This window comes from Puma concolor, chromosome C1 (genome assembly GCF_028749965.1).
Source record: "Puma concolor isolate L17-30 chromosome C1, mPumCon1.1.hap2, whole genome shotgun sequence".
Classification (NCBI taxonomy): Eukaryota; Metazoa; Chordata; class Mammalia; order Carnivora; family Felidae; genus Puma; species Puma concolor.
Window position 1 is genome coordinate 51,558,980 of NC_141674.1, and position 12,878 is coordinate 51,571,857.

Consider the following 12,878-nt stretch of genomic DNA (forward strand, 5'->3'; position numbering starts at 1 on the left):
TGTTAAAGATATTAAAATAGCAGCTACACGATCATATCACTGCATAATCACAAAATAAAAGACAGCATTTTCCTCTGGAAGAACTAAAATAATGATATTCAGTGTAATAACATAAAAGGTATTACTCAAAAGCAGATGTTTTACTCTTTCATGAAATTTTTAAAGTGCCTTAATTTGTGAAGTTGCATGTCTAAGCTGCTCTAATAAAAGAAATGTGTTGCATTCTGCCTCCTTTATGTCCTAAAAAATTAATTGGCAGTATAAAATTCAAAAGAGCTGAGAATGACATGATTCATGATCAATACTCTTTTTTCTTAAAGCTTCTTTTTTTTAAGTTTATTTATTTATTTATTTTGAGAGAGAGAGAGAGAGAGAGAGAGAGAGAGAGAGAGAGAGAGAGAGGATCCCAAGCAAGCTCTATGCTGTCAACGCAGAGCACAACACAGGGCTGGAACTCATGAACTATGAGATCATGACCTGAGCCGAAACTAAGAGTCAGATGCTTAACTAGCTGAGCCACCCAGGTGCCCCAATCAATACTCTTATAAATTAACACTCTGACCTCCGGCTGGTTGCTATGATAAGACTCTACAGGATTACCCATCCAACCCCATACACACACCACCATTGTTATGACCTCATATCTCAGCATTCTCTCCCTCATTTATTCTATTCCAGTCACATTGACCTCTTTGCTATTCTTTGAACACCCCTAGCATGCTTCCAGTATGGAGCCTTTGCATATGCTGTTCTCCCCTCTGCCTAATACATTCCTGAAATCCAAAGGGCTCACTTCCTTACTCCCTTCAGGTCTTGGCTCAAATTCACCTTATTAGTAAGGTCTCTTCTGATTAGTTCTACAAAGTAGGAAATTCAGCCCCTCTTCTTGGCTCTCCCCATCCCCCTCACCCTACGTTTTTTTTCTCCATAAGAGTTACCTCCACCATACCTTTTGGCTTACTATTCCACCCTTTGGTCATGATGTCCACTTTGCCAATAAGACCATCTGCTGAGTTTTTTATGTTTTTGCTGAATCAAATATTAATTTCCAAAGATAACTAGTTGATTTTTACACGATTACCATATCCTTTCATGTCTCCTTGAGGATATATATATGTTTTAATGTTTATTTATATTTGAGAGAAAGAGAGACAGTGCACGAGCAGGGGAGGAGCAGAGAGATGGACACAGAATCCAAAGCAGGCACCAGGCTCTGAGCTGTCAGCACAGAGCCCGGCGCAGGGCTCACACTTATGAGCCGTGAGAACATGACCTGAGCTGAAGGTGGACATTCAACTGACTGAGCCACCCAGGCGCCGCTCTATTGCCAAATTTCAATTGTTAGTTCTGTTATTTGTAGTTTGATAATTCTTTTGAAGCATGCTGATCTTCATCAAATAGTTGGCAATTTTGGGTTCTGTGTTCATTTTTAAATTTATAACCCCATATCTGTCTGGAAATACTGTATCTGCCTCGCTCACCCCATATCCGGTGGTTGTGGAGAAGAAGCAAATCATGCTGCCAGGCAGAATCTGCCAGTATCTACTTTTCCGGGTATGAAGGGCTCCTTCTTCTTCCATGGCATGCCCACCCTGGCCACTATGTTAACAGCTCAAGACCCATAATAGATGCTCTAAAAATGAGGCAGATACCTCTGCAGCAGCCACTCCTGTATAAACAGGGTACAGGGGATTTCAAAGTAACCGAATGTCAAACAGTTACCCGAGGTCTCCCTTCCATTGCCTCAATTCACTGTTTCTGAGCTTAAAGTGCTACCAAGGCTTCTTCATATATCTTCTCCTTAGATTATTCTGCATTATGGTTTCCTCTTATGTTCCAATCACACCTATCTTCTATCTTTCAGGGATACTTTAAAACTTGTAGTCCGATAAAAGTACCCCCTTTGCCATTTACTATACCACCAATAATAAATAATATCTGACGTAACAGAAAAAATGTAAGCATTAGAATCTGATGCTCCTAGCTTCTAATCTTGGCTATCCTATTTTCTGGTTGTGGGACCTCAAAGACGTTACTTAACTGCTCTGAGCCTGAACAATCTTATCTATTGGAAACTTAACTGAGATAAAGTGCCCAATAAAATGCCCTACACATAGTAAGTACCCAAAAATGTTAACTACCTTACCTCTTTGTCTAAACCAAGGTCAGCACCCCATGATGGGAGTTAAGTAGCAGACTCCATGATTCTGAGATTAATGTTTATATTATATTAAGATTTCTGATTAGAAGTTTTCAACATACATGCATAGAAGTAAAGATTTTTGAGTTATTTGACAGAGAAACAGTTTTATTCACTAATAAATCTAGTTATTGAAATCCTTATCAAAATTGTAAGTTCATAAAAACAGCTCTTCTTTATAAAGGGTAACAGACTGGCTTTTATTAGGTCACACTAAAACTAAAAAGCATGTCAGCAGTATCCCCAAGTGATGCTTAACATAATATTAAACCCAGTGAAATAAGACAGCAGCCATAAGGACAAAACAATAAGCAAAGGATACATCACTGTTGCTAGTACAAGTTAGCACAGATAACTTCATTTTTGAAAACTATGTCATAACAGAATTCCCCACTACTTCAGTCATTATATTTCCTTTAGAAAAATAAAATAAGGCTAAGAATTTTCAGTATGAAGACTTTTAATTATGCAAATTAAAATTAGCAAAGGAAACTTTTATTTCTTAATCTGATTTGATATCTCAAATACCATCCATTAGAAAAATAAATTTTGTGGGAGAACAAAACATTATTTTTTAAAAATATTTACCTGATTAGACGTACAAGTCAAGGATCTATAAATATTTAGTTAGTTAATAAAGGGTAGAGGCCTTTCAAACAGCTTGATCTAGAAAACAGGCTATTCAATTTAACGTGTTTCAATAAACTGGATTCTTTTTGAGAAATACAAATTATTCATCAATACCTACCCATGAATTCCCAAAAGAATTAGACTATAAGTTATTATAATTATATATTATTAGTTATTAATGACCTATGATAATACAGAAATACTACTGACAAACATATTGTTTTACAAGGAAAGTAAGTGAAGTAAGCAGCCATAACTGCAGAACTCCTAAGCAGAACATATCTATAAACAAAAGGTTCTTCTTGCTTCTTCAACTGTTTTTTCAAATGAATTTTCAGGTCTCATAATTTTTTTTTTTTTAAGTTTTATTTATGTTTGACAGAGAGCAAGTGGGAGAGGGACAGAGGAGGGTCTGAAGAGGGCTCTGCATTGACAGCAGCAAGCCCAATGTGGGGCTTGAATTCATGAACCAGGAGATTATGACCTGAGCTGAAGTCAGAAGCTCAACCAACTAAGCCACCCAGGTGCTCCAGGTCTCATAATTATTATTAATCTACCTTAATACATTTATACATCCTACTCAGTATTTTTTAATGTTATAATAAATATATGACTTACTTTCTGATCACAATTGCCCAGTCTTCTGTATAACTTCTTATACAATCTCTAACATGTGGATCCATTTCACTATTTCAAAAAAGAAAATACATTGGTAATTTAGTAAGGAAAGCATCGATGTCTGTGAATTTGGTTGCTGCAGTTCATGGTCATATAATAGGAAACACCACCACCACAAGAAATATGACCCAAGTAAAATCAAGAAAGGTAATCTTTCCAGTTACACTAAAATCAAAAATAGATAAATGTCTCCTTACCTTTCTTCAGGTACAGCTGAAACAAGGGTTCTACAGTCCCTAGGATTATAAACAACTTCAATGTCATCTGGAGGGAATTCAATCAAATCCCTTAAAGGCCCAGAATCCACAGCTAAAGGATGAGTAATGAGGTATTCTTCCAAATCCACCGGATCCACTGCTTCAGTAAGGGGCACCTATTTTATAAAGAGGGATGGGTGTGAGAGGTGAGTAGAAAAGAAGAGGTGGATGTGAAAATTTTACACTTTAAGCAAAAGAAATTTATTATTTTAAAAAATACACATGTTTGTAGTCATTTCTAAACGTTACTTCTAAAATGTCAGCAGAGGGGCACCTGGGTGGCTCAGTCTATTAAGCACCAGACTCTTGTTTTCAGCTCAGGTCATGAACTCACAGTTTCTGAGATCGAGCCCCATAGTGGACTCTGTGCTGACAGCTCGGAGCCCGTTTGGGCTCGCTCTCTCTCTCTGCCCCTCCCCCACTCACACACGTGCATGCATACACACACACTGTGTCTCTCTCAAAATAAATAAATAAACATTTTAAAAAATATAATAAGGGGTACTTGGGTAGCTCAGTCAGTTGAGCATCTGACTTCAGCTCAGGTCATGATCTCACGGTTGGTAAGTTTGACCCCGGCATGGGGCTTGCCACTGTCCGTGCAGAGCCTGCTTCAGATCCTCTGTCCCCCTCTCACTCTGCCCCTCCCTCACTCATGCTCTGTTTCTCAAAAATAAACATAAAAAAAAAAAAAAAAAGGATAAAATAAAATGTCAGCAGAAGTTCAGTCAGATGCACTAAAGAAACCACAAAGTGTTGGCCGCCTTCTACTTGTTTATTCTTTGGGTTAACTATAATCTTCTGGCTTAGATTTTGCCCATTCCCCTCACATAAAATTGGTAAAGATAATTAACAGTTTTAGAATACAGTGACAAAATGCTCTTCAGAAGGATTCTTTTTTTGTTTTTTATATCTTTGAAATTGTCATTGCTAAGTTTCTAAGCAGCGCTTTTACCTTATTGGTTGTTATTGTTAATTATTCTAGTAAAACTACATTAACCAGTCTGTGGTAGGCTGAAAATGGTCCTCCAAAGATCTCCACATCCCAACCCATGGACCTTAGATGACAAAAAATAAAAAATAAATACAAATAAAAGGGTATTTGAAGATATGATTAAGGATCTTAAAATGGGGATATTATTCTGGATTATATGAGTGGGTCCTAAGTGCAATCATATGTATCTTCATATGAAGACAGAGGCTATTTGGACCACACAGAGGAGAAAGCCATATGAAGACACAGCAAAGAGAAATTTGAAGATTCTGGCCTTAGAAGTGATATGGCCTCAAGCAGCCACCAAAATCTGAATGAGGCAAGGAACTGATTCTGAAGGAAGCCTCTGAAGGGAGTGTATATAACTTCACCAAAACCTTGATTTCTTCCCACTGATATCAGGATCTGGACTCCAGTACTGTGAGAGAATAAATTTCTGTTGTTTTAAGCCACACAGTTTGTGGTAATTTGTTCCAGCAGCCACAGGAAACTAATAGTAAAAGTATCTATTAGCAATAATAGAATATTCGCGGAATTCCTTAGCCACAATGAAATTATACTTTTTAATAAGATACTCTATTTCCTATCTGACACAAGAAAAAATTTTCAAGCAAAACCATGAAGAATTAGGGGCGCCTGGGTGGCGCAGTTGGTTAAGCGTCCGACTTCAGCCAGGTCACGATCTCGCGGTCCATGAGTTCGAGCCCCGCGTCAGGCTCTGGGCTGATGGCTCAGAGCCTGGAGCCTGTTTCCAATTCTGTGTCTCCCTCTCTCTCTGCCCCTCCCCCGTTCATGCTCTGTCTCTCTCTGTCCCAAAAATAAAATAAACGTTGAAAAAAAAAATTAAAAAAAAAAAAAACAAAAACAAAAAACCATGAAGAATTATATAACAAATGTGCAGTTGTAGAACAATGAAAATATGAACATGTAATTTCACAGGATGTTCAACTGGATAAAAACACTGAGACTTGCAGGTATATGTTACTAAATAGAGGTGCATTAATCTATGCTGCTTTGGACTGAACAACTAGCAACAGGTAAAGCAACATTTTAAAGACAGTTAAGTAAAACAATAAATAACTAGCATATCATAAACACTCAAAGACAGTAGCTATTATTATCATTACATGTGTTTTTATTCAAACTCTCCTAAACCCTGTAAGCTAGAGACAATCAGTATTTCAATTCTACAAATAAAGGCATTTGTGCTCAAAGAAGTCAAACTCCTGAAAATACAGGAGCCACAAATGACAGAGCAAAATTTTAAAATGCGTCTTCAAGGGGTGCCTAGCTGGCTCAGTTGGTAGAGCAGGCAACTCTCAATCTCAGGGTTGTGAGTTCAAGCCCCACGTTGGGCATGGAGTCTACTTAAAAAAAGCGGGGGGGGGGGGGGTCTTCAAGTTCTTAAATTCATGGGTTTTCTCTCATAAGCATCCTATCTTACCTATTCTCTCAAGTACATAATATACTATCATGGTGTTCTTAATACAGGGAAAGAAGCAATTCAATAGGGAAATGGAATATTTTTCAACCAAATTGCTGAAAAAACTGGATATCTATATTGGGGGGAATGAATCTCCATCCTTACATCACAATATATTCAAACTGAGATGGATCATAGACATAAATATAAACACTAAAACCATAAAACTGCTAGAAGGAAACATAGGAGAACATCTTCATGATTTGGGAGTAAGCAAAAGTTTCTTAGACATGACATAGAAATAATCATAAAAGAAAAATCTGATATATCTAAAGACAGTTAAGAAAATGAACAGACAAGCCCCACTGAGAGAAAATATTCACAAAACATATTTAACAAGAGATTGGTGTCTAGAATATATGAAGAAGTCCTACATCTCGGGGCGCCTGGGTGGCTCAGTTGGTTGAGCTTCCGACTTCGGCTCAGGTCATGATCTCACAGTTTGTGAGTTCGGCCCCATGTTGGGCTCTGTGCTAACAGATTGGAGCCTGGAGACTGCTTCGGATTCTGTATCTCCTTCTCTCTCTGACCCTCCCCTGTTCATGCTCTGTCTCTCTCTCTCTCTCTCTCTCAAAAATAAATAAACATCAAAAAAAAATTTTTTTTAGTATAAAAAAAAAAAGTCCTACATCTCAATAATAACAGAACAAACCACCTCTCAAATGGGGGAGAAAAGCTGATAAGACATTCACAAAGGAAGATAGAGGAATGGCCAGTTAGCACATAAAAAAGTGTTAAACACTCAAAGTCACAAAAGACACACTTCCACTTCCTGGCAGATGGAGTAGACATATTTTTCCCTATTCTTCCCACTAATTAAAACTACAAACCCTGGACAGTCTATATAAAATAAACATCAGAAGACTCCAAGGGCAGCTGGCTGGCTCAGTCAGTTACACGTCCGACTCCTGGTTTCGGCTCAGGTCATAATCTCACCGTTTCATGAGTTTGAGCCCAGTGTTGGTCTCTGTGCTGGCAGTGCGGAGCCTGCTTGGGATTCTCTCTCTTTCCTTCTCTCTCTGCCCCTCCCCTATTCATGCACAGTCTCTGTCTATCTCGGAATAAATAAACTGAAAAAAAAAAAAGACTGTATGGGGCCCCTGAGTGGCTCAGTTGGTTAAAAGCTTCTGACTTCAACTCAGGTCATGATCTCATGGTTCATGGGTTCGAGCCCCACATTAGACTCTGTGCTGACAGCTCAGAGCCGGGAGCCTGCTTCAGCTTCTGTGTCTCCCTCTCACTTTTTTCTCCTCCCCTGCTCACACCCTGTCTGTCTGTCTCTTTTTCTCTTTCTAAAATAAACATTTTTTTCAAGACTCTAAAAGGTAGAGAAAAAGGCAAATCAGCAGGGATCTTGGAATGCAAGGAATGGCACAACAGTGGGTTACCTAAAATTTCTTTTTGCCTTATGTACTCCAGAATTGTAGCTAGAAAAGCTCACAAACCAGAAACACCAAAAAAGATGATGCAAGCTGGGGTTAGCGGAAGCCCCAACAAAATCCTGTTCTTCCCAGCCAAAGGACCAAGAAAGGGGCAACAAAGCAAAATAGAAAAGTTTTAGACAGGGGTGCCTGGGTGGCGCAGTCGGTTAAGCGTCCGACTTCAGCCAGGTCACGATCTCGCGGTCCGTGAGTTCGAGCCCCGCGTCAGGCTCTGAGCTGATGGCTCGGAGCCTGGAGCCTGTTTCCGATTCTGTGTCTCCCTCTCTCTCTGCCCCTCCCCCGTTCATGCTCTGTCTCTCTCTGTCCCAAAAATAAATAAACGTTGAAAAAAAAAATAAAAAAAAAAAAAAAAGTTTTAGACAATAATCACTCTACTGCAGCCAAACACAATGTGAAAAACTGTGGACCCACCCTATCTACACAAGCAAGGCCAAGTGGAAAGCTAGACTTCACCCTCACAAAGCTGTAACAAGGCATCCAACACTCCTCACCAAGCACGGTATCACAGAAATCAGAGGAGGGAACTAAGATTTTCATACCTCCTGGGAGGTATGAGCCTTCCACCCCCACAGTGTCAGTGGAGACCACATAGGGACTACTCATATGCAGTAATAACAAGGCACTTCTTCCTCTTACAAGGCACTTCTTCCTCTTATTGCTTATCTAAGGAGGTCTACATATAGTACAATAAAGGTAAAGGGATGGAAAGGTACATAAAATTTCTAGACTTCACCTAAATTGGTAAAATGTCAATACCAGTTTTGTGATTAAATTATGTGCATATAATATCTTAAGCAACCATTAAAAAGGCTATACAAAGATACGCAATCAATAACACTATAGATAAATCAAAATGGAATTATAAAAAATGTTCAGGTAACCCACAGGAAGATTAAAAAAAAAACAGAAAAACAAAAAACAGAGAGAACAAACAAAAGTTAAAATGGCAGACTAAAGCCCTAGCAGAATAATAACATTAAATGTAAATGATCTACATACACCAATCAAAAGAGAATGACAGAATGAATTTTAAAATATGACCCACCTGTATGGTGTACAAAATATTCACTTCAAATAAGACAATATAAGGAAGTTAAAATAGGGGAATGGAAAAGAATATACCATACAGACATTAATCAAAAGAAAGCAGAAGTCACTGTATTAGCATCAGTTAAGTAGACTTCAAAGCAAAGCAAAGTAGTATATAAAAAGGGCCATTACCAGTGTACCTGGGTAGCCCAGTCAGTTAAGCGTCTCTTGATCTCAGCTCAGGTCATGATCTCACAGTTTGCAGAATGGAGCACAGAGCCTGCTTGGGATTCTTTCTCTCCTTCTCCCTCTCTCTCTCTCTGACCCTCCCTTCCTTGTGCACGCTCTCTTTCTCTCTTTCTCAAAATAAATAAATAAACTTTAAAAAGGGGGGGAGGACATTATCTGATGATAATAGCTATGATCCAACATGAAGACACAGCAATCTTAAAGATGTATGTACTAAATAACTATAAATTATGTGAAACAAAAACTAACAGAACTGAAAGGAAAAATAAGACATATCTACAATTATAAGTGGAAACTTCAAGACATCTCTCTCTCGACAACTGATAGACAACCAAAGAGAAAACCAACAAGGATATGGTAAAACTCAACAGCAACATCAACTAACAGGATTTAACTGACATTTATAGAACAGTCTACCCGATAACAACAGAATAAACACTCTTTTCAAAACCCCAAAAAGCATAGAGGTGCCTGCATGGCTCAGTCAGTTAAGTGTCTGACTCTTGATTTCAGCTCAGGTCCTGATCTCAAGGTCATGAGATTGAGCCCCAGGAGAGATTCTCCTATCCCTCTCCCTCAGCCCCTCCCCTACTTGCTGTCTCTCTCACAGAATAAATAAACATTAAAAAAAAAAAAAAGCCCAAAAAAGCATATACCAAGACAGACCATATCCTGAGGCATAAAACCAACCTCAACAAATTTAAAAAGACCTGAAATCAGAGTGTATTCTCTGACCATAACATAATCAAATTAGAAATTAGCAAAAGAAAGATAACAGGAAAATCTCCAAACACTTAGAAACTAAATAATGCACTTCCAAATAACCTATGAGTCACAGAAGTCTGAAAAGTGAAATTTAAAAAATATACCGAACTAAATGAAAATACATAATACAATTTGTGGAATCAGGGAAATGCAACCAAAAACACAAGATACTAGCTCATATCCATCATTGGAAAACAAGTGCAGGAGAGGATATAAAGAAATTGGAAATGTTTTGAATGTTCCCAAAATATCATACCAAAAAAGAGAATTACCATATGATCTACTAATTCCATGTCTATGTACTCCACCCAAAAATTGCAAATCAAGACTCAGATTACTTGTATGCTTGTATTCATAGCAGCAATACTACCAACAGCCAAAAGGTGCAAACAACCCAATGTTCATCAACAGATGAATGGATAAACAAATGTGATATACACATAAAATGGTATATTCTTCAGTCTTAACATGGATGAAACTTTGAAGCATTGCTGAGTGAAATACACCAGAGACAAAAAGACAAATATCATATGATGGTACTTTACGTGGTACATAGAGGAGATAAATTGATAGAGACAGAAATAGAATAAATATAACTGGGGACTGGAAAGAGAGGGAAGCAGGGAGTTATCATTTCATGAGTACGAGGTGTCAGCTTGGGATAATGAAAAATTTCTGGCAATGGATAGTAGTAACAGTGGTGATAATTGCACAACATTGTGAATGTGCTTAATGCCACTGAATTGTATACCTAGAAATGGTTAAAATGATCAATTTTAGGGGCGCCTGGGTGGCACAGTCGGTTAAGCGTCCGACTTCAGCCAGGTCACGATCTCGCAGTCCGTGAGTTCGAGCCCCGCGTCAGGCTCTGGGCAGATGGCTCGGAGCCTGGAGCCTGTTTCCGATTCTGTGTCTCCCTCTCTCTCTGCCCCTCCCCCGTTCATGCTCTGTCTCTCTCTGTCCCAAAAATAAATAAATGTTGAAAAAAAAATTAAAAAAAAAATAAAATGATCAATTTTATGTTATGTATAGTTTACCACAATACAAATAGATACTATACAAAAAGATAGATAGATAGATGATAGATAGACAGATATAAAGACACACAGACAGACAGATTTAAGTGAACCTTTTTTTTAATCTTTTTAAGTCAATGCTTCTCTGCCCAGGTATTACTTGCAGGGCAGCACACCTTTCAGGATTCAAAGTGTCACAAACGACTATTCATTGAAAATAAAGACAAAATTTGGGAGTCCTTGTATATGTCTAATTCAGAATTAATCTTCCCTCAAAGAATGACCAGCCATATCAAAAGTAAGTCTTAGGGTAGGGAAGGAAGCTATGACACTCTCTTTAAAACACTAAATATAGGATAAATGATCTTGTTCCCCAAACTCACACAGGTCACTGGCTTTCAAGGTACAGTATTAGTTAGACTTGGATCATGGAAACAAATTTATTTTTGATACAACTATCTCTCTTCTTTCTGATGCCCAGCAGAGACAGATGCTTGGGTTAGTCTTGGAATATGGTGATGAACTGATTACAATTATAAATTATTTTGCAAGGCTCCAAGGAAAGATCCTGTATTCACTGACCCAAGGCAAGAGACTGCAACATGATTTTATAAAAGAAAGTGGCTGGGCAATACCTAGGGTTAAAGGGTGATGAGAAGCAATAGTGAAACACTACAAAACCTCTCACAGGCAATGTTAAGATATTGTCTTATTTCAACAATCATCGTGTTGGAATTTGACATATTTAGTGCTAAGATCTCTTTCAATCCTTTCTGGTACACCATCAAAAATTCTGGTATTTGATCAGAGATTGTTTTGGGCTGGGGCAGAGGAGGATACAAGGGTGATAAGCTGAAGAGTTTCTTTTTGAGGTGATGAAAATGTTCTGAATTGACTGTGGAGACTGTTGCACATTTCTGTGAACATATTAAATCCACTGATTTTGTCAATTAAATGGGTGAATTGTTTGGTATGTGAATTAAAACTCAATAAGGCTGTTAAAAAAAACAGAATCTAATCAGTTATAGGAAATACAGAAGATAGAAGAACGAGTCTATAAGGGAAGAAATTTCAAAAAGGTTGAACCAGAATCTAATCAGTTACAGGAAATGATACAGAAACAAGTCTACAAAAAAGCAAACATAAAATCCAAAAGGCAGGCAATTCTATAAGACAACTAATTTGATTTTCTCAACAAGTCAATGGCATAAAATCAAACAAAGTTAGAAGCTGGGGGAGGCAGGGGCGCCTGAGTGTCTCAGTCAGTTAAGGATCTGACTCTTGGTTTTGGCTGAGGTCAACATCTCACAGTTCATGAGTTCGAGTCCCACAAAAGGCTCTACACTGACACTCCAGAGCCTGCTTGGGATTTCTCTCTACCTCTCTCTCTGACCCTCCCCACTTTGCTCTCTCTCTTTCTCGCTCTCAAAAAAATAAATAAATAAAAATTAAAAAGTTGAAGAAGAAGAAGAAGAAGAAGAAGGAGGAGGAGGAGGAGGAAGAGGAAGAGGAGGAGGAGAAGGAGAAGGAGAAGAAGTAGTAGTAGTACTAGTTGGGGGAGGGAGAAAATGCTTTGTTTGTTTTTGGTTTGGTTTTAACACAAGTGATCTAAGACTAAATCCCATCTATAAATTTTATTTGGATCTCCATTTGAATAAACCAACTATGAAGATATTTATGAGATAATCAAAGAAATCTAGCATGTACTGTATATAAGATGATACCAAGGAATTACTGTTAATTTTGTTAAGTGTGATAACAGCATTGTGGTTAAGTAAGAAAATAACATTGTCTACACTAGTCTATTTCTGTGTATGTTTAAAGATTCTCATAGTTTAAAAAAGTACTTTACCAGTGAGAATGCAAGGAGAAAAATTGCAGTCATCAAGCTCTGACAACCCTTTGAAGGAACTGTGTTGCAAAGAAGAGCAAAGATATACTGGAGGCTGGGGACAGGTAGAAATGTAGGGCAAAAAAGCAGGATTTTTTTTCATGGGAAAAATAATAGTATGTTTGTATACTGATGGGAATGATCAGGAAAATAAAGAGCAAAGGTGATAAAAGAGAAGAGAGAATTCTTAAAGTACTATATTTGAATAACAGAGAAGTAGGGATTAACTAATCCCTCCACTTGT

The 12,878-nt window shown here is 38.0% G+C and overlaps 1 protein-coding gene across 9 annotated transcripts in view; it reads right to left on the reverse strand.

The window, feature by feature from the left end:
• Positions 1-12,878, reverse strand: part of DOCK7 (dedicator of cytokinesis 7) — a 236,897-nt gene that overhangs the window by 195,919 nt on the left and 28,100 nt on the right. For all 9 annotated transcript variants that reach the window (XM_086717167.1, XM_086717165.1, XM_086717168.1 and 6 more), the window contains exons 3-4: positions 3,706-3,881; positions 3,449-3,517 (exon numbers count right to left, since the gene is read on the reverse strand). In XM_086717167.1, the coding sequence (XP_086573293.1) occupies positions 3,449-3,517; positions 3,706-3,881 (245 nt within the window). The remainder of the gene's footprint in view (positions 1-3,448; positions 3,518-3,705; positions 3,882-12,878) is intronic.